General features: G+C 28.7%; 2 protein-coding genes across 3 annotated transcripts; one reads left to right on the forward strand and one right to left on the reverse strand.

The window, feature by feature from the left end:
• The first annotated feature begins 4087 nt into the window (after positions 1 to 4087).
• Positions 4088 to 21714, forward strand: LOC111691009 (protein rogdi). 2 transcript variants are annotated; one of them, XM_023453628.2, is made up of 9 exons: positions 4088 to 4330; positions 9153 to 9239; positions 11050 to 11200; positions 11267 to 11338; positions 11476 to 11610; positions 13934 to 14091; positions 17992 to 18112; positions 19279 to 19488; positions 21232 to 21714. In XM_023453628.2, the coding sequence occupies exons 1-9, from the start codon at positions 4317 to 4319 to the stop codon at positions 21298 to 21300; spliced, it is 1017 nt and encodes a 338-aa protein (XP_023309396.1). In that variant the 5' UTR covers positions 4088 to 4316; the 3' UTR covers positions 21301 to 21714. The 2 variants fall into 2 exon arrangements, with proteins under 2 accessions (XP_023309396.1, XP_046806996.1); XM_046951040.1 differs by lacking the exon at positions 4088 to 4330 and adding an exon at positions 5085 to 5328.
• Positions 6111 to 7889, reverse strand: LOC111691008 (crossover junction endonuclease MUS81). The gene has a single exon (XM_023453627.2). The coding sequence runs from the start codon at positions 7793 to 7795 to the stop codon at positions 6536 to 6538; it is 1260 nt and encodes a 419-aa protein (XP_023309395.1). The 5' UTR covers positions 7796 to 7889; the 3' UTR covers positions 6111 to 6535.
• Positions 21715 to 23969: the final 2255 nt, after the last annotated feature.

Raw genomic sequence — 23969 nt, forward strand, 5'->3', positions numbered from 1 at the left:
TGGCATAATCTTTAAATTTAATTAAATCTTCCTTTTTTATATGTAAAAATTGTTAAAATTATAAATTTGTTTATTAAAAATTAAAAAATACATACTTTATACTTTACTTTTCATGTTCTTTATTAATTTTTTTTAAATTAATTTATTATTATTATTATTATTATTATTATTATTATTATTTTTTATTTGAAAATGAGTTCATTGGGCTACATAAATTTTTGACAAATGAAAATAAAAAATTTACAAAACAAAAAAATAAATAAATGAAAAACATAGATATCGAAAAAGCTGGATAATCCAGCCAAGTCCAGCCAGGCTGGCAACCCCACTTGGTATACACAATATTCTTTGTTTTACCTCTACACCATTTCCAATTGTATTTCAGAACTTTTCAATTAAATTTCAGGAATTTCTAAATGTATTTCAGAAACTTCTAATTATGTTTCAGAAATTTCTAGTTATGGATGAAAAAAATCATATTCGAATCAAACATAATATGAAGATTATGTGCCAAATTTCATTGAATTATCTGCAAAATTGCGACCTGGAGTTTGATTACAATGTTTACAAGTCCTATTCGGGGGTACAATTGTATGAGGGCTAGGTGAAATAATGGACCGATCTTAACCATTTTCAATAGGGTTCGTCCCTGGGATAATAGATCATATACCAAATTTCATTCAATTATCTTCAAAATTGCGGCCTGTAGTTTGATTACAAGACTCAGAAAATGATTCTGATCCGAATGAAATTTATGCTTCTTCTTCCTCGACGATTACTGGAATAAATTACTAAGACGTCCCAAAATACAACACTGTTTGCGGTTACATTATTATATAAATCCGAATACTGATTATTAAAAGCATTCGGTTACATAGAATCGGTTATAGATTTTTTATTAAAATTTTAAAATTCAAATTCAACGTTGGTTTTTAATTTAAAAAGTGAAAATTTAAATACAATTAGTAATGAGTCGAAAAATAAATAGTTATTTTAAATTAAAAAACGACAAGAGACAAAATGCGGAACAAGCCAGTTCCGAACCAATGACACTGAAATACTCGGTGCCCAATCATTCCGTACCGAGGATGAAGTCTTGGAGAGCAGTTCAGATGATGATATCGCCCTTATTCAAAATTATGCCGATCATCAAGTCGGTGAATACCAACAAATTCTACGGCGCGACAAAGCTGTGAAGGAAGTGGCCAAAATTGTTCTGAACGAGAGAAGAGGAATAGGGTCAATAGTCTGGGAATATTTTGGCACTTTGACCCTCCGCGGGAAGTCAATTTTTGAAAGTTTTGCAAATTATGTTTCGAAATGGAGCATACAACTTTAAAAGGGTAAGTTCATTTTTATAGTCATTTTTACATTTTTGATAAAAATGAATACTATATATAGTTTTGCCGTATCCACCTCAACTTCCAACCACATTACGCACCTAAGAAGCGTACACGAAATTGAATTAAAAACAAAGAATTCAGAAATTAGTTAAAAAAAAACCTGAAATGGAATTTCCCAGAAGAATTTCTTGGTCCACGACATTCTTGAGCACTACGAATTTGAAGCAATTAAACAAACAGTGAAAAAACTTAAAGAAGTGTATAAAAAGTTATCATATGCCACAGAGGAGTTGGCTTCAATTCAAAAAGACAATAAGGACGATGGTTTAATTGATATGCTTCTACAAAGCAATGATATTGCGGAGTCATTGCAATTAGAGGAGGAGTTTGGATTGTCAATTGAAAAGGTACAAGGGGAAGGATCCACCACCTTAAAAAATTCCAACGATACCCGTTGGAATACACTTCTTTATATGTTCCGAAGTTTCTCTAAAAATTTCAATGCTATAAATATTGCCTTAATTAAAGCGGGTAAGAAAAGCCACCACAGATTTACAAGGCCGAAAATATTTTAAGCCAGCTCGAAAATAATGAAAGCGTGGCTGAATTTGGAATAATGATTTCGTTATACAACTTTACGAAAGAAAACTTTAACAAACTTTTTAAAATAAAAAAATTCATGTTGTCGCCGCGTTGCTGGATCCGTGCCAACGTAACTGGCCAATTTTGGACAATTGGTTAAAAAAAATTCCAAAGAACAGCCAAATGGATTTAAACCAAGTTTTAGATGCTGAGTACACCGAAGGCCTCTATATCACAAAAGAAGATTTAATTTATAAAGAATTATTAAAAATATTAAATGCCAATCCCCCAGCTCCCGTTGAGCATATTATTGAACAACCAGGACCTTCAAAAAAGAAAAACCGGTGAGTAAAAAAAATTGATATGTAAGTTTCTATAATCTTCATGTATTCAAACACTTTCAATTACAGAAGATATCCCAACTTCGAAAGGAAAAGTTAGATTTTGTGGCATCAACCAGCACGCAAACAACAAGCCATTCCAACATCTCACGGGAAATAAAAACATATTTTGATGCACCACACGAAGATTTGGAATGTTTAGAATGGTGGAAGAAAATGAAGAGGTTAGTATTTTTTTAAAACCTTTAACAGTTCAGTTTTTGATAAGATTTCTTTTGTTTTAAGTATTATCCCAACTTATCCAAATTGGCTAATTTTTGTTTTCGGATTCCTGCCACTTCTGCATCAACAGAGGAAGCATTTTCTGTAGTTGGTGCATGTATAACCGCCAAGAGAAGCCGACTAAATCCCTTTACCGTAAAGAGACAACTATTTGTGCATGATAACAACCATTTGGTAGAGCCAATACTAAATATTAAGTAATTTTCCTATTAAAATCCAGACTGTGTCTCCGAGAATGACGTTTGTATTTACGTTTTTTATGCATTAATTCGGTGCAGCCAAAGTAAATTAATAAAGTAGCGACATCTCTTGTTGTACAACAACATCTACAACAAACACATGTATTTTGTTTTTGGAATAATCCAAGAATGTGTCAAAATAAAATTTCCTTTAACAACAAAGTGAACAAAACATAAATATAAAATATTACTTTTAAGTTGAAAATATTAAGAATTTAATTGTATTATTATATATTATACAATTTAAAACATTTATCAACTATTTTTAAACTACTTTTAATTCACTTTTTCAACTTTTTACAAATAGCAAAACACAATTTAAAAATGGCGACATAAACAATGTTAACATTTTCAAAACAAACTTTGACAAGTATTTTCATTTTTCTAGTTAAAAAAAATAGTCAGCTGTTCAAGTGAGGCTACTTTATTAATTTACTTTGGGTGCAGCTGATTTTTTTTTAAGCCGACAAAAACATCGGCGCAAACTAGCTGAGCCGTCGCCGCTGAAAATTTTTGGATTTCAGCCGCCGCCGAAAATTTTCAATCGGCTTGCTTCTCTGGACGTGGTTCACACTAGCAAACTTTTTTTTGGACACTTTTAATTCTTGTGTGTGAGAGAAAGAAATATCAACCATATCTTTCTCCCACACACAAAATCAAAAGTGTCTCAACAAAAGTTTCCCTGTGTGATCCAGTTCTAACACATAAACAAGTTTTGACCAAATGTTGACGTTTGGCCAAGCAGCTTAAAATATAGCTTGGTCTCCACCTTATATGAAGTCGCCTTGGTTGTATACTTATGTCAAAAAGTGTATATGTTGTCAGTGGCCTTAGCTGATATGTCAATTTCTGAAGAAAAAGTTAAATTAATCCTACAAATCAGCGGCTGCCGATATTTTCTATAATAAGCCGCCGCTAATCATTACATACATAAGTACATTTTAAAGATATAAACAATTAATCTTTTATTTATACATTTAAATTATTTTGGGGTCCTGAAATCTAATTGAATACCTATGCAAATAAATGATTTTTTTTTTCACATCTGGCAACTTGAAATTGTTCATTGTGACAGTTGTATACAACTACCATTAAAAAAAACAATCAGCTGTTTAATCGACTGCGCCCTGGAGTAGGGTATTGATATGACGACAATTATCAATACAAATTTTATATGTATTTATTGTTTTTGCTGTTAGAGTTTTAAACTATATCTGAGTATAAAGTATAAAAAATATAACAACAAACCAACAAAAAGCAGTTAACGTTTTTTAACGTACATTTAGCAGGGGAATCTATTCAAAAGCTTAATTTTTCATTTAGTTGCTTTTATAACCACTTTGTGCGCGGAGAGTGTTTTTTTTATTGTTTTTTCGCTTTCTATTTGTTATTTTGTTTTATTAAGATTTAACCAACAAACTTGTATTGAGTGCGGGTGTAATTTGAAGGGGTCTTGTGATTTTTCTATAAATGAATAGATAAAACTGAAATTAATTTTTAAAGAATTTTAATTTAACACATTATAAAAAATGCCTCAAAGAAGGTATGAGTGTGAATATTAGAGAGTATAAAAGATAATTTAAATTTGAATTTCTATTTTATATCATGTCTGTACAAATTTAGATAAACAAATGTTGATTCATTTAATTATTTTTTTTTATAATTGTTTTAAACTAAATTTATAATTACTTTTTTAGCCGTGTGTCGTTTCATGACTATTTTATTTCCGCTTAAAATATTTTATTAAAAAATCTTATTAAAACAGAACGTAAAGAATTTTATTGCTTTTGTTTCTGGCTGAAAAACGTATGATTTTGTTTGTGTAAATAAAATAATTTGAATATTTTAACAAAAGTTGGTATTGTAAATAATAATCGTTGGTTTTAATAACAAATCTTTTTCTTGCCACCTATACCTATAGTATACATATTTTAGAGCGGGTTTTTGAGTTGATAATTAAATGCCAAATAATAATAAGATTTGTTAATCAGAAAATAAATTTTAATCCCCTTTAATGTAGTGCTGCACAAAAATAAAAAAGAAAGCAACAGTTTGCTATAAACACAATGTCAATGTTTTTGTAAAAATATTTATATTTTGTGCACCGAGAAAAGCTACTGGTGCATTCGTAATTCAGCTCAGGTTGAAGGAAGATCGTCGTGCTTCATTGCCATTATCTCTTAAGGGTTATCAGACCTTGCCCTGCCTTTGAGAGTTTTAAGATTCACTACCGCCTTGGGGTAGTTCCAATGACAAACAAATGTAATATTCTATGTTTTTTACCATGGAATTGGTATCTTTATTTGTCTATGTTTAAAGTTCTTAAAACAAAATGTCGTAAAGAGTTTAGTGCTTAAGATTAATACCATCATAGAAAATAATTTTCCTATTATATTACAAGTGAGAATGTTATATCTGACTGTGCCTAATCTTATATACCACCATCAAACTGTAAGCCGTAAAAGAACTGTTTCCCTATAAACATCAGGGTGATATTTGGAATATGACTTCAGTCAATTATGGTCCAATTGGCTATAAAAGGTAGTTATAACCCTAAAGAACATGCTATCAAACTGTTATTAGGTAACCATGTGTTTGCAACATCCATTGTGTTTAAAAAGGGTGTAAGACAGCTGTAAAATTAAGAACCTTAAGAGCGGATTTTTGAGTTGGTAATAAATTTAATCCGATGTCTATCCCTTGTGATGTTTTTGAGTACAAGATTATATTAAACATTTTAGAGTGGGTTTTGATTTGGCAATCAAATGCCAATTAATAATCAGATTAGTTAATCTAATAATAAATTTATTCCTATTTTAATCCCCTTTGATGTTTCTGAGTACAAGATTAAATAAACTTCGCAGCGTTAAACTTTTAATTTAATCACTAGTTCTTCACCTAAATATTGGCTCTTAATGTTAATTTTTATAAAAAACAGTTTCAAGTTTTTTGCATCAGTGTAAACACACTTGAGCATTTTTGCTCAAGTTTAAACCATCTTCATTGTGCGCTAATTGTGTACTCAAAAACCACATTTAACCCTCCGTCATGCGTATGTATCTGGCCAGATATTTTACGAATTTAACTGTGATTTTAATATATTTCTAATTTGGTTAGGGGTTTGAGTCTCCAGGTACCCTCTACAAATATTGTTAGATATCGTAATATTGTTACTAAAATGGCATATTTTTCATATAAATGTACTGAAATACATAGTGTATCTCGCCAGATACATGCGCTACGTACGTGACTATCGGAACATGTGCATGACGGAGGGTTAAATTAATAATAAAAAGAACACAAAATATTTTACAACCCTTTTTGTAAGCTTGACATCAAATTTGGCATTGTTTGATCAGTAGAAGTATTTTAAAATATTGTTTAAAAATGTACTTCTTAAAACTTTGAAGTTCTTTAAAAAGGACACAGGATCAAAGAAGTTTTTTTCCATTAAGTTCCATCTGGTTCGAGTCTTATTTTAAGTTTTGGACGATGTTATTAATTAATTTTAATTTAATCCCTAATCATTCACCTAAAGATTGGAAACATTAAATTGAACAAACATTGTAATAAAAGGGGTAATGTTTTATTGTAATCGCACTTAAGTTACCGATATCATCTTAAGTTCTGTACTGATTTATTTAAAAAATTGCACATACAGTGCAATTTTTTAAATAAATCAGTACAGAACTTAAGATGATAATTTTAGTTTATAAATTTATTTTTAATAAAACCTACCATGTTTAAACTAAAAATCACTTCGATAAAAATTATATATTGTTTGACTTAGTTTATCACCTAATGGTCTTTCCAATTGGCCACTACTTATATTGGTTAATAGATTGCGAGCCTTACTAACAGATTCACAATTATCGTATGCATCCATTAAACACCGAGGTGTAGGGTAGAACGACACTATAGCCAAAGCCTTTTCTAGAGACAAGGAATGTAATTGCAATAGCTGCTGAACAAAAACCTCACGAATTGTCAGCTGGGCATTACGAGCAGAATCATCATAGAGCGCCTTAAATTTCAACAGACCTACCATACGTTGGCTAGGTTCATTGATTTGAATATCTTCTTTTTCACAACTTAGAAGTACTTTATCTTTATAAAGCCTTATGAAAAAATTCGTCAAACCTTGCAAATACATCATAGAGCGACGATGGTTTTCAGTGTGTTCTATGGCAAAATTGTTATGAATTAAAGTATTACTAAGAGCTTGTTTAAGGTTGTCTAAGGGAAGACCCACATGCTCATTGTCCCCATAATCTTCTATTAGATAAATAATATGTTGTATACCACTTTGATGGAGTCGATGTTTTTGCTCATGAAATCGTCCATCTCTTATACTAGATGCTAAGTCATCCATTCGTTTACGTTCGACTATATGTGGGAGAACCAACTCATTACCTTCTTTATCACGTGCAATCCAAAGAAAATCTCCGACAGTTAAGCGCCTTACTTCAAATTCTACACTTAAAGATTCTAAATAACCTCGAGTTTGATCTAAATTTTTTTTATTTTTTCCACTTGTCTCCTGTGTGTCTACCAGAAGTATTATTCTGAATGTTCCGGGACTCATCGAAACTTGTTTAGTACGTTCCTCTTCCTCTGCAATGGCTTTTTGTTGTTTTTTTGACAATTTTACTATCTTTTCCTTAGATGGTAAAACTTTTATCCTAGTTTTCTTTACAGTTTCCACTACTATTTTTAGGTCTTCCTCGTACAAAGTGCTATTTAAACCAATAGCTTCGGCTGCTGTCATCTGCTTTTGCATTTCTTGATCTATTAGATTGCAAAGTGTTGAACCAAAACCTCTCAGTATGGCACATTCCCTGCCAGAAGACAATGGAAGGGGATACATTTTTAGTGCATCCAATGCTTCGCGTAATTTATACTGTGATTTACATCTTTTGGTTTCGGCTTCATGTATCCAACGCTTCAACCAACCCTCAAAAATTGCGTTAGGATTTTGTAGTCTTAGCTCCAGGCGTTGTAGAGGCATGGGATGTTTTTTAACAAAATAATATAAGAAATTAATTAGTACAGCAGAGAAAGCTTTGTTTTGTTTTTTGTGCGTTGAACTTAATTTTATTAAATATTTACATACATATTAGTGATGCCAATTAGGACTTATTTTTACAAATACCGGGATTGGGGATTTTTTAATAAATCCCGAAAAATGTAAAAAAACCAAAGAAACTTTTTCTTAAAGTTTCCTTAAAAAGTTTCCTTAAAAACTTTTGTTTCGGTTATACTTTTGTTTTTGTTATACAAATTATAAGAATAAGACCACACTGGGAAAATTTTGTTGAGAAACTTTTTCTTAATTCTCTTTTGAAGATTCCTTAATGTCCACACATAGAAACTTTTGTTTCAGAAACTACGTATTAACTGCATTGATTTGTTGTTGTACGAATGAGAAGAATAACAAAACAAGTTTTCGAGTACGAGAAACTCCGTACCACGAGAGAGATGAATGATATTCTTTCTCTCTCACGCAAAATCAAAAGTTTCCCAAAAAAAAATTTCCTAGTGTTGACCGGCAGTTATGAAAACTAAATCACATTTTACTCTAATAACTGTTGTAGGGTTTTATATTCTAGCAAAAATAAAACGAAGTACTTCCAAAAGAATAACATTTATCACCACTTCAAAAATAGCACTAAGTGATTTTTTACCTTCTGTGGAAGTGATGTTCATCGACATCCAAAGAAGCGAAAAGAATCACTTTTTTAATTAAAGGTATATTATTCTGTAATTAAACTGTTTGAATCAAACCAATTAATTATTAGTTAATTGATTAATGCGTCCAATTTATTTATTTATGTTAATATTATTTGATTGCAATTAGTTGTATTCTCTAATACTACAATTTTGCTTTCTAATAAAGGGCCAAATAGACTACACAAGCGGCTTGACAAACTTACAAATATTTTACGTTTGTGCAAGCCTGTTGTGTAGTGTATGAGGATGTTTCGTGTTTGCACAAACAATTTTGATTTTTACACAAACATATTGAATTTTTGTCAATCCATTTGTATTGTTTATATTCATAAATAACCAATTTTTACAAAATTTATATTTCAAAGAAAAATGTCCTAATTGTTATTTTAATATCCGATAGTATATATGCCTATTTATTGCTCTTTTTATTTTTGATATATCAGCTTGTTAGAGTAGTTTTAAGTCACAAAACTATTAAAATTCTCTTATTTAATATATTATAATGGATACAATTTTAGATTTTAAAATCCCGATTATCCCGGGATTTTCCAGAATCGGCGACCCTAATACATATGCATAATATTTTTTGTTTTATTTATATTCTAATTATTACTGCTTTTTGTTTATTTTAATAGTACTGGAAATTGGTCGTTTAGTCCATACACAAACCGAAAACAAGTGCGCCATCTTGCGCCCGTGCCCGAAATTGAAGTAACCGAAAGGTATGTGTAACACAAATTCTCTTTTATTCAGTATTTCTAAACAAATCTGAAAAACATCTGTACCAGTACGTACTGAATACAAGGTGACAACCAAGGCGAATTCATACAAGGTGGTGTTCTTTAATCAGCTGGTAATTATTTTCTTAATTCGCCTGGTTTACGTAACCGTCAAAGTTTGAATTCATATATGGTGGTGTTAATCAATCAGCTGATAACTTTTTTCTTAATTCGCCTGGTTTTCCTAGGTGTCAAAGTTTGTTATTGTTTACATATTTATATTTAAAAATGTCCGTTAAACAGAGAAAAACTTCGTTAATATTATAAATTATTTATATAAAAAATCTGAAAATACCAAGTATCTCGTAAACAAATATCATTTTATTTAAATAATGGCATAATTGGTATGTATACAAATATGTTATTTAAGAAAAATTTGTTTTCTATTAAATGTTAACATATTACACAATATTGTTTTATATTTAATATTAAAAATTAAACTTAATATTAAGAAACGCATATGAAGTATTTACCCGGCTGGCGGCAACTGACTTCTACGTTATGGCTTAATTTTGAAATCTATTCAATGTTAACAAATTTAACGATATTGTTTTATATACACTATGTAGATAAAGAGATTAACTAAAAAAAGTCTGATCCGGAACGCCTTATATAACAAAACCAATATGTGGTATTTACCCGTCCGGCGGCTGCTACATTATGGCCAAATACTGAAAATTACTCCGCCGGGGTAGAATTATCCATTTGCAACAAATACTCATTCATTCTTAATATAATATTTTCATGAATATGTACTTTTTTATGTTTATTTTTCACAAAAAATTAAGTTTTACTTAACATCAGGCACTCAATTAAATTTTGCAAATTAAGCTGCCGGAATAGAAATTTTTTCTACATCTACGTAAACCAAATACAAAATACAAGTAAAATGTTGTTGTGGCAGAACTGTTACCACCTTATCTGAATTCGCCTTAATTTTTTCGGATTTTCTTACGCACTTGAAAGATTTTTTGTTCGTTTTTGACATTTCCTTAAGACCTGGTTCACACTAGGAAACTTTTTTTGGGAAACTTTTGATCTTTGTGTGTAAGAGAAAGAAATATCAACCATCTCTTTCTCCCACACACAAAATCAAAAGTTTCTCAACAAAAGTTTCCCAAATCAATGCAATTAACACGTAGTTTCTGAAACAAAAGTTTCTATGTGTGAACATTAAGGTAACCTCAAAAGAGAATTAAAAAAAGTTTCTCAACAAAAGTTTCCTAGTGTGGACCAGGTCTTTCCGAGTACGAGAAACTCCGTACCGCGAGAGAGATGAATGATATTCATTCTCTTTCTCTCTCACGCAAAATTAAAAGTTTCTTAAAAAAAGTTTCCTAGTGTGGACCGACAGTTATGCACATAAGACCTGGTTCACACTGGGAAACTTTTGTTGATAAACTTTTAATTTTGTGTGTGAGAGAAATAGATGGTTGATATTCCTTTCTCTTTCTCTCACACACGAAAATCAAAAGTTTCCCAAAAATGTTTCCTAGTGTAAACCAGGTCTAACAAAATTAAACAAGTTTCTCTCTCTTTCTCACCGGCACTTAACACCTGGTTCACATTGGAAACTTTTGATTTTTCTGTGTGAGAAAAAAATATCAACCATCACTTTCTCTCACACACAAAATCAAAAGTTTCTCAACAAAAGTTTTCCAGTGTGAACTAGGTCTAACAGGCAATTATTTTTTAATACAAGGTTTGATCTGGCATAACACCTGTTAATTAACAAAATTTGTTTTTTCCATAGCAAGTGCCCAGACAATTCTTCTATTTTGCAAATGAAAACACAGAAGTGGTGTGAATTATCTGCATTTGGTAACCCTGATGACGACTATGATTACAATCACAACAGTAGTATAAGGAAAATGGAAGCAGAAAAACAAGAGGCCAAAAATTTGGTAATATATTTTAAATTTTTTGGGACCATCTGCAAATTACATGTATTTTTTTACTTTCCTCTCCAGCAAATGGAGTTTGAGTGGGTGCTTAAAGAGGAGGTTCATCATTTATTGAAAAAATTAAAGTTGATACTTATTGTAAGTTGATATAAAATGTTATCACTACTTTTGTTTCTCCATCAACGTTCGCCACTATTTTTGTATGTTAACACCCATAATTACATTGTTTTTATTTTCGTTCATATTTGCCGGTTTATTGTTGCTTCCTTTTATAGGAATGTGCCCATCGATTTCCTGTTCCTTTATATGAAAACGAAGGTAAAAAGACTGAAAAATTTATACTCTCTGTACAACCGCCTGATCAGCTAAAGGCCATCTTAACTTTAACTGGTGATACAATAACAAAGGCTGTAAGTAGATACAAAATTTGTTTATATGTACATTGACTTAGTTTCAAAACACAAAACGTTTCCTGTTTTGTATCAGTGATCACAATGCTGTAATAACTTTTCTAATTTCTTCAACTGCATATCTAAGGCGAAAACCACTGATTTTGAGCGACTTTTTTACAGAGCAATAACTGCAGAATTGATTATTCCACAAGCTGACTTCAAAAAATATTATAATTGTTATTTTCGGTTAGCTCTAGTTTCCATGATATTGTGGTTTTTGTTAAAACATTATGCAAGATATTATTTGCTATTTTTTACTTAATTTCTCAAAACCGGACCAATATTCATAGAGGTATTTAACAACAAGGTAATCTACATAAAATTATCCATTATTAGGGTAAAATCATGCTTACAATTATTACAGGATACCTTGGATGTCCTGCAGCGAAGTTGGAAAAGTACATTTTTGTTTTATACTTATAACTGGTAAATGTGTTTAATTTAATTTTACAATATAGTACCAACACATATGTATCTTCATATGAAATCCAAAAAGCCCAAAGTTACAAAAAAATCAAAATCGACTTTTTGATTGATTATGATGCACCGTATCAAAATACATGTTCCTGCTAAATTTTACACCCTTACGATTAAAATCAACGCCCCTATCAAAGAAATTCTAAAAGGTTGTGTTCTAAAATTACCTTAAAGTTTAAAATTATTTTTAATTTATAACTTGGAAACTGTAAAATGTTATAAGTTGGCATCAAACAAAGCAAAAATGGCACTTTTACCGAATCCTTGTAATTTAGAGATTATTTTAACAGTTTTAGAATTTTTTCCAAGAAAAATTCCAATTTCCTAAAAAGGTTTATGAAAACAAAGAAGCCTTATGCCGCCTTCCATGTTTCGGTCTTTTTGACCAACAAAAACCGATTTTAATTTAGTTGAAAATGTTAAAACTTACTATTTTTTAATGTAACTTACGCCCTTTTGGGTTTCAGAAAAAACACATTCTCAAAGGCGTAAGTGTTATATCTTCGTAAGTAAAACAAAAAACCGCAAATTTTTCTTCAAATAATAATTTGTCAATAAGAAATAAGCTTAACTTGAGAAAATGTTGAACATTTTTGTTTTATTTATCATTTTAGACGCTTCTCCTGAAAAATTTAGATTTCATATGACAATATTTAACAATAACAGCATTTTTAATAATAAAAATGTGATTTTTAGTTAAAGTGTTTATTTTACTTTATATATATATATATATTCGTCATACATCATTATACATAAAACATATATACAAATATAAAACTTTTGAATCAATAAGTTCCTAACAAACATCGTGCCAAACAATTACAAACATCAAAAACTATCCCCGTATTCATAAATATATTAATCGCTTATTTTAGGTTTATTACGCACATTTTCCATACAAAATTCCTACAATAAACCATCAATTTCTTTATTAAGTATTTATGAATATGGGGGTAAATATTTTAAAAGACAACATTTTTTGACACAAAAACAAGAGAATAGTGAAAACTCACGACATACAACGTTACAACACCGATTGTGAAATATTTTGAATTCATGAGTATGCATGTAAAATAACAAACAAAAGTTGAAGACAATCCGAAATATTTTACTGGTTTTTAACGTAATTCCAATTTTAACCGAAAAATGATATTATTGTTTTGTGTTGGTAATACTTTATGTATTGTTACATAAAGTATTATGTTACAAGGATAAAATAAAAAAGGCATAATTTCCTTCTTTCCTTGCAAGGAAATCTAGTTATACTTCAATAACTGTCATCAAGATAATTTTGTGCAGATTTCCATATTGTTAAAAAAACTTTGGAATTTATCTTTAGTTCTAAAACATTAAGTTAAATACTTAAAAAAGATGGCGTAAACAATGTACAAAAATCGCAATTTCTCAAAAACTAGAGCTAACAGGAAAACTTAATAACGATTAAAACACCTTCATTGGTGTTTTGAGTACTCATTGGAGAATTAATTTTAATTTAATCCCTAATCCTTCACCTAAGTATTATGTTTTATATTATAAAAAAAAGAAATATATATATATATATATATATATATTATATATATATATATATATATATATATATATATATATATATATATATATATATATATAATATATATATATATATATATATATATACTAAAGTCAGATTATACTAAAGTCAGATTTGAAACGCATTAAGCAGCTGTTTTTACTGCAGATATGCAGATGAAGTAATTGAATAATGTACATACATATAATACATATGTACTTAATTTGGTTTGTTAATAATTTTCAACATATATAGGATATTAGCTTTAAGTTGTCCAAACCACCTCACCAAATACAACGGACATCTATTACTCAAGATTCCCCATGGAAATTACAACAAGTACAAGATGCCGCTAATCATTTGCAACAGGCCATAAATCACATTGATGACGTTGATGATTCTTATCATTTTAAGTGAGTATTGTACTATGTACTTTAAAGTGTCAGGTGGAACGTTTTTTTTCGAAATTTTTGACAACATATTTTTTATTATTCCCGTAATAAGCTCGAAATTATGAAATTTTCATTCAATTTTTCATAAAACTGATGAATCTTTTTTGGACATATTTTACTGAAATCGGCCTTTTTAATTGCTGGTAGGGAACTCAGGACGTTTTCTAAACAGTAACACGCATTGTTTAAGAGCAGTGCTTTCAAAACAATTGCTCACGTACACTCATATAAATAAAGTGGCTGCAAATTTTATGTACATATATTATTACCCATTTTTATTTTAGTAATAATTGAGAATTTTTTATACTCCATGGTTTTTATTTCTAAAGTTTAGTTTTAAAATTCGCAGTGGCGAGTAAGCACTGTTGTCGAGATACGAGTATATTAAACATAATTATGAATTTAAAAGCCATATTTGGTGGGTTCAGTTGTATGGGGCATAATATATGGAATATAACTTACGCAATAGTCTACAAATTTTACACTGTAAGTTGTCAATACGACTCTCAAAAGAAAGACGACTATCTAAGATTGATCCTTAGCATCTGAACATAGAACATTATGGCATTTTTTTTTTTAGTTCACAACTAACGAATTCTTAGAAGCCTACAAAGCTACAAGTTCAAGACAGTAATTAATATTCTTCTGCAAAACATCATCAAAATCAGTTAAAAACCATCATCAGCATAAATGAATGGTTTGCACATAGTCAAGTTAATATATCGAGGAAGGTCATTGATGTACAAAATAATGGTTTTAACCCATTTAACCTTTATGAAATTGTATTTCTAAAAATATATAAAAGTTCAAAATCTATGGGCAGTGTCACACGTTCAATATGTATCGTGACATTTGTTGTATTGTGATATGTATTGTAATATTGATTTACATCACAGAAATCCAAAATTTGTATCAATATTTATAATGGATAACGTGATAAATATTAATTACAGTTTTAAAAGTTGTTAAAAAATATAATAGAACATTTTTTTACACTCAGTTGTGATAGAGTGTATATATAACTTTGTCATTCCGTCTGTAACACCAAGAAATATTTATCTGAGACCAAACAAAGTATATATATTCTGGGTCCTTATCAAATTCTGAGTTTACATCGGTTTACATCTGGAAAAGTTATGAATCCAAATTTAAAACAACCTCGAAAAAGTAAACATTCGTTTCTATACATGAGCTGAGCTGAAAATCGCCAGAATCGGTCCACAATTTCATATACCTCCTATAGAAAAGTATATATTCCCGATAAATGGGGTTTTTGTAAATAACTTCCTTCGCAATGTCGATATCTTTACAAAATTTTACAAGTTAAAATCTTAGGGTACTGGCACACGTTCAATATTTATTGATCCATTTGGATCACGACGCATTTAAATGGATTGATGAATACGTCGGGAATGCTACACGTTCAATATTTTTTACGTCAGTATTTGGAATATTTTATGGTATACGGGTCTGCGGATGATTAAACAAATGCCGCGAAAATACCAAAATAACACAAATTTAGAAAAAAGCAATTTTCTTTTATATTTTTTAACAACTTTTCAAACGATATTTTATTTTTATTTGTTTTATTATATTTATTTTTCCGAATTTTATAAATGTATCGTGGTCGATATCTCAAAACATGCTACACGTTCAATATTTATCACGTGATCCATTATAAATATTGATACGAATTTTGGATTTCAGAAAATTCGGGTTTTCTGTGATATGGAACACGATCCGTCAATATTACATGCTACACGTTCAATACATATCATAATACAGCAAATATCAAGATATATATTGAACGTGTGACACTGCTCTTATATCCATAATTAGACATAGCTCCCATACAAGGTCCCCTCCAAAAAAAATTACTTAAACGCATAATTCATTACTATATTAAGATATCCATATAGAATTTAGTACAAGTATTGCCCCCAGATAAAGCAATATTACTGTGAAATTTTTTTTACGATGAGTTTGTATGAACATTTTTTGAAGTTTATTTTATAAATTATAAAACAAGAAATGTTTAATTAAATTTTTTTCAAAAATATTAATATATCGTAAAAACAAGTGGAGAAAATTGTTTAAGAACTCTTTGGCTGCATGAATAAAATTGTTGCTTGAATTGTGAACAGCCCTTCAAAATGTTGCAATTACATTTCATACCTTTATATGTACAATATATATTTTTGTAATAATCGGTAGTAATATTGTTTAATTGTTTCTATTTACTGGTGGACATAAATTATAGGTATTTGCACATTTTACCCAATTAGGTTTTTACTAGGGTGATCATTTATAGGACATTTTCCAAAACCGATTTTCGAATAGTTCTGGTTGATTTTTATGTTTAAATCAGTGTTAGAAAAACTACATTTGCTACCAAGAATTATATTATTGCTTTAACTACTGCTCCAAACAATTGCCTGAAGTTGTTGCACTAGCATTTGTTTTGTTTTATAATCATACGTTTTTAAAACTATTGCTACTTATAAAAAAGTAAATCACAAATATATCAGTAGTAAAAAATCAGTAGCAGTAGAAATAGTTCTAAAAAAAAACATAAACTACAATTGGGGTAGTAGTTTAAATATATAAATAAATTAGCAATAGAAATCTTAGCTACTAGTCGATCGTTCTATTGCTACCAAATAATAATAATAATGCTTCCTTAAAAAGGCCTGTAGATTGTCTTCTGTCGAAGGCTTTTTATAAGATTTTCAGTCGAAGGATATGTAAAATGTCCTCATAAGAAATTACATTAATAATCAAATTGACTTATACATTAGAACTTTGTATGAAATAAATTTTCATACAAAATTTGATACATAATCCTTTGATAATTGTACATGAATTCTCTTAGTAGGGGAAATAGAGTTCTCCTAGATTATCTCTTATGAAAAGGCAATGAAAAATTAATATCGCATCTTTATAATATGTAAATATATCTTCAGAAGGCCCACAAATCGAAGTCCTAAATTTTATTCCGCAGCTTGTGCCATTTTCGAAATGATGTAATTTTTTTCGTATTTTAATAAAAAATTTATTTTTTTATGCTACCAAAAATTTATGTTGCATTTCTACCTAAATAATATAATAACATTTATTGGTACTTCAAGAAAATATTTACTGCTACTATTTGAAGTATTCAATTGCTACTACTGCTATTAAAATTTTTATTGTCTAAATGTAGCAGTAGTAAGAGTAAATGATTTTTAACTACAAAAGTAGTTAGTTTTCGTTACTACAGCTACTTGTAGTCTAGTTATTTAAACAATGGTTTGTTTAATAAAAAATGGCTCGAATGAATTTTAAATATAATAACATTAGATCTAATAGTATTAAAAAATCATTGGGAAACTTTTTTTTAATATTAAGAAAACTTGGCAATCCTAGCTTATTCTAAAATTTCATAGTTTTTTAAGTAATTCTCATTGACATTCTATAACTTCCATAAAATTTCTGGTCCAAATTGGCAATTAAAAAAATGAAATAGAAACAAAATGTTTCTTTGTTTGGTTATTTCAAATAATTTTACAAATAAAATTTGCTAAATTGTTAGGAAAATAAAAAAATAACAAAAACTACTTTAAAAAATTTATTCTAGTCCCTGGACTCCAACTTTTTTCAATTTATGTCGGGTTGTATTATATACTTTAATATTTAATTGAATTATCCGTTGAATACAAAGCAAGTAAAAGTATTTGATACCAGTATTAAAATAGCAAAAGGAATTTAAAGATTATATTCATTATGTATGTATATAAAAAATAAATATGAATCAGATTGGTTAATCTTGCAGTACTGTTTTTAAATCAAGTTTAATTTTTTTTTATAACACATATGAAAAAGGACATCTGATGAAGTTTTACATGTTGTGGGAAATATTTTGGAAGCTTTACAGCGTGGTCGCGTATCATTAATAATACCTAAAAAGAAACCTATTGACGAGTTGATAAAGGGACGTAATATGGTAAGAGATGCGTAAACATTTTTTTTAATTTTACATACATACAGTATTGGTCAAAACAAATGTAACCCCTTATTGAAGATTTCTTCAAAATAGTTCCAGTTATTAAAAATAAGGCAAATTTGAAAGATATTACACTTTTGTTTATAGTTTTGGTAGGTCGCTAAGAATGGGTAAGAAAAAGTTTGTATATTATTTATTAAAGAAAAAATTTAAAAAATATTCATATTCTTCAGAATTTCATTGGTCAAAACATTAGCACCCCCATAAAAAATATTTTTTAATCGAATTTCTTCATTATTTTTTATAAATTTTAGATTTCAATTAAAAAATAAATTTTAAATATAAAAATATCCTTTTTACCTTAATTTTGAATTTTGAAAAGGGATTTAAATGTCATGGAATCTTGATGAATTGATATAATAATGCTTAACTAAGTTAAACACAAAAAGTTCACTAAATTTCTTTGAAAATTCACAATGTCGTACGTAGAATACTTTTTGTAGTATCCTGCGGAGGTCTGAATTTTAAAAATGTTGATATTTGTTGAACTTTTAATATTAAATTTAACTTATTTCAGCATTATTCTATCTGTTCATCAACATTTCATTTTAGTCCATTTTAAACTTGCGAGAATGATTTTTAACTGTCAAATATTGAAATATTGCTCGAAGTTTGGCCCAAAAATAGGTAGATTGTCATTATCAGTAGATAATTATAAAACTTTTTCATCTAAAAATTTAATTTTGGTGATATTTTAACAATTTGAACAAATTTTTCATTGTTTCTGTATCTTATTTACGAAATTTTGAAAGTGCCATCTCCGATTCAGCTGTCTGGTGCTATACGGCCAATAAAGTTTTGATAAACAAACAATAACAAAAGAATAAAGTAAAAATGATATTTTTATATTCAAAATGTAATTTATAATTAAAACAATTGTATTATTAAATACTGTTTTTAAAATACCTACCAAAACTATAAACAAAAAGTGTAATATCTTAAAAATTTGCCTTCTTTTTAATAACTAGAACTACATTAAAGAAAACTTCAATAAGGGGGTGCTTTAGTTTTGACATACATACATACATACATACATACATACATACATACATACATACATACATACATACATACATACATATGTATATTTATATTTATATTTGTAGAAATCGTTGTCACCAAATTTATCAGAAGATTTGGCTGTCAGTTTCTACTTACAATCGCACAAATTGATTATAGCCGTTTATCAATTGACCAACATACAGGGTGTAATGCGATTTGATACCTGTCAAGCAGAAGCTTCAGTTAATTGGCTAAATGAGGTACTGATAATGTTAACAGCAGGTCTGCAGTTATGTCAACAATTAAAAGATAAAGTAAGTACATATACATACCTTCCTAACCTGAATCACAATTGACCTCAACATCTCTGTGTAACCTATGGTACATAACCACTATACAGCGTTACCGTTGTGAGACCCCTTGTCAAAATGAACTACATTTGCGACCTTTTTCGCTTCTAGCTACTTTTTGCCCCTTTTTGAATAAAACACATTTTGATATTTATATAAAATTTGGAATCTTTTTGTCATTCCGTTTGTAACACATTGAAATATTGGACATAAATCCACTAAAGTATATATATTCAGGGTCCTTATTGAAGGATCTAGCAATTTGCGTCTGTCTGTCCATATATAGGGCCGTCCAGTCCATTTGTCGGAATGAAAAATATTTTGAGTTGATCAGTATCTAATATTCAAAATTCGTGAATTGTGAATCTATCTAGATTCTAGAAAAATATTTTATGAGTATCATTAATATGTTGAAACCTTAAAGGTGACATCTATATAACGTTTGCAGCAAATTTTTGGTCTTCGAATCATTTCCGAACAAGACAAACGGAAAATGAAAGTCAACAATTAATGCACCCAATGTTCCCAAATGTTTTTAAAAAGTTAGCTCGTATTTTTAATTTATAGGCATTTTAGGCAATGCTTTTTTCAGAAAAATGTTCTCATAGGAAATATCAAAAAAAAATTAAGAGACACTCTCTGATTTTGATGAAATTCGCTACACACTTTCTTTTCATACATTCCATTTATACTATTTATACTACTTCATTCCATTTATACTATAATGTGTCGTAATATGACACTATTTTATTTGAATTATAGTTTTAAAATGAGGATAATGATATCAAAAATATTATTGAGCCAATAATATCTTAAAAACGGTATCTCACATTTTCATGTTTTTTATAACATCAACAACAAAAATCAGAATTTATCTTCAATTATTTTGTAACAATTTTTGGATTTTCGAAACACTAAGGCTAGTTGAAGTCTTAGTATGATTTCAAATTTAGTGGAAATATTTTCCTGACTTTGTAGATTATGTCGACTAATTTTATTCAAATTATCGCTATTGGAAATTTCGGATAGATATAACCGATTATGGCCTATATTGGCTAGGTTATTGAAATAAAGAAATTAAAATTAAATTGAATTAAGTATAATCAATACATTTATAGCTGTTTTAACTGGTGATCGCTTGTAATGATCTTATTATAATTTAACAGGAATTCTTAATGGTATAATCATTATTTAAGAACCACAACAATATTTTAAAGAACGGTTTCCAGAAGTAATGGCGACACTACTAGTTCCAAGGCTGTTGTTTAAGAATCTGAAGTGGTTCTGTTTTCACTCGTTCTAGAACTAGTAGTTTTTAGAACAAGTTCTAAAATTTTTTCTGGGATGTTAAAATATTTTTCGCAATATAATTAAAGAATTTATACAAAAAAATGTATTCCTTTTATTAATTATACGATTTGTAAAGAAAAATACTTGACTCAGATTTTTTTACGTTAAATATGAAATAATGTTACAAAAACTTGCTTTTAAGTCAAATATTTTTACGAAAACTTTGGATTTTTCAGTTTGTCTTTTCGGAATAAATGTAAATGGACAAGATGAACACTACACTGTGGTATTTACGCCCTTATTCGCATCAATGCATCAATTGTTTTAAATTACATATAAAATAAACTAAATAAGAACATTCACTCAACAAATTATTATTAATATAACTGACTAATTTTATTTCTCTTTATTTTTTAGATTTCGGTATTTTCGCTTTATAAAGATTTTAAAGTCGGCTCACGCTCTTCATCGGCCTTATCTTATTGACCGTGCATGATGCTACATGGTTCTTTGGATTATACATTAAATGGCCTTAGGTTGTATACTTATTTATTTAGAATAAATTAAAATGAATTAATAATTGGTATTTCAATTATCGAATATTGTTACAAAATGCATAAAATGCTAAACTATTTTGATTTGTATAACTATGATTTATACTCAAAGTTTCATGTTACAACGAAATGCCATCTATTTGTAAAACTGTTCAGTACTTAAAAATTTAAGGAAAAATTACAAAATATTTTATGTACTATGCATATTGATTGTAAAAGACACCAAGCTGCCTTAATCACAACTTAAAGAATTATTTTATTTGTTCTATTATTTTATTATCTAATTACATTTGTCACTGTGTATTTTATTTTAATTCAAAAATAAAGCGTTGTTGTATAATTATAATAATTAATATAGTTAAAAACAAAACTAGAAATTAAAAAAAACTATTAGTGTACAAAGAAATGTTCAAAAAATATCGACATTGTGTGGTTGAATCTGATTTTGTTCATTAGTGTTTAATACTAGATGGTGTAAAATTTTAGTCCAATCATACAATGGGAACACGTGCGGGAAATCGATTTAAAGGCGTACAATTGGGTATGTAAGGGGGTACATTTTTAACTAATACTTTTTCGATATTGTTTTTTAATTTAATTCTGTAATAAATCTCTTCATCTAGAGAAAATAATCTCTCCAATGAAGTAAAAAAGCTTAACATCACAGAACAAATAACATAATTTACAATTTCCCACTAATATACATACATACGTAATCGTGTGCACCATCATAAACTCACGAAATCTCTGTAATGGGTTGTACTTCCATAACCACTTAATTTTCAATGACTACACTCCGTGTGCACTCTTTGAAGTACTCAAGTAATGACTTTCTTTTAATTTAAAATAAAAGTACTTTATTTTCTGCTTTTTCATTTTGTTTGCACCAGAGATTGACAATGAGTATGTATGAAACAAGTAATGCAACTATCTACTTACAATCTTTGAATACAATGTACGTCCACACAAGTTTCATTTTGAGTATCTTCATGTACGTATTAGCAATGAAATATAATTACGTATATTCAATAAGCGTATCAAACATGTATGGACTTATTCATTTTATTCTCAAATGAATAAAAAAAAGAATATGTTGGAAATTTCTTTTGTTCAAACATTTCAACAAAATACCGAAACGAAAAAACGAGTATTAAGGATATTATGATTTACACTATTTACTTTAAGAATTGCTGTGCGAAAATGCGTGTAAATAAAATATAAATAACAATAAAGGCAAAAAATGAGCATGATCTTTGGTAGGAAAGTTAACACGTGGTGCATTTTTATTAATCATGTGATAGATTGTAAATTCTAAGAATTTGAAATTTATTACGGTCGTTTTTTACAAAATTATGAATGACAAATATAATACAAAAAGTGACAAGTAAAGAACTTTTCATTCAGTTTTATGTAAAATTAAAATAGAGTAGAGACATATTTTTGGATATTTTTTTTTTTTAATAAAAATATCAATTCTTGCAACCAGTGCACCATCGGAAAGCGTTTTTTCTTTAGCTGGAAATATTATAACCTTGAAAAAAAACCGACTGGAGCCTAAAACAGTAGATAGCACATTATTTTTAAATTCTTTATATAAAAAATGTATGGTAATTTATTTCTTTATATTTTTTAGTTATAATATTTAGTTAAAATTTTTTGTTACTTATAATTTCTATACACAGCATTGAAACGAAATGGAATTGATTCATCTATAGTGGTAAAATTCGGCACGAACATGTTTTATATTAACTTAAATCTGTTTCAGAAAATCTCAGTACTGCCTACTACCAAATTTTTATTTATTTATTCAATAGTTTTTTTAAGCCCTTAAGGGCCAATAAACCGGTACAACATATATGGCTTACAATATAAGATATTAAAGATGAATATTTTATATATGTATTTAATTTAAAACTTCAAAACAAATATGAAAGAAAAAAAGAAAATAAACATTAAATTAATACCCCCCTATTGCACAAATGTTAAAGGTCAAACACAAATACAGTATTCAAATATTTGGGCATCAAAAGATAGTAGTCAAAATTAATAGTTGTAATAAATTTATAAATTTGTCATTGCAACAGTCTTTTTTTTGGAATATGAAAATTTTCGGTATTATGGAGTTCCATAGACCAATAGATTTGACAATAAATTACCTCTTCATAATCAACGTATTATAACGCGGAGGAACTAATGCATGTGTTCGTGAAGACGTACCAATTTGAAACAAATTTCTCAAGTAAGGCGGACAGCCCGTTTTCATGATTTTAAATAGTTGAAGTAACAATCTTGTATTAACAAAACCTTGAAAATTACAGCTAAAGAGTGATAAAACGTAAGATGCAATTCTCGTTCGATATCTAAGTCCTTATATATACCTAACTATTCTGTTAAAGCAAAGTTCTAATTTATCCATGTTGTGTTGGTGGAATTGATTCATCTATAGTGGTAAAATTCGGCACAAACATGTTTTATATGAACCTAAATCTGTACGGTTACAATTCAAAATATCTATACCAAATTTTTTGAGGATCGGTTCATATTTGACATATTAAACCCCAATTAAGGTCCCTTTCAGAAAATTACTTTAACGGTCATTAA

This window comes from Lucilia cuprina, chromosome 5 (genome assembly GCF_022045245.1).
Source record: "Lucilia cuprina isolate Lc7/37 chromosome 5, ASM2204524v1, whole genome shotgun sequence".
Taxonomy (NCBI): domain Eukaryota; kingdom Metazoa; phylum Arthropoda; class Insecta; order Diptera; family Calliphoridae; genus Lucilia; species Lucilia cuprina.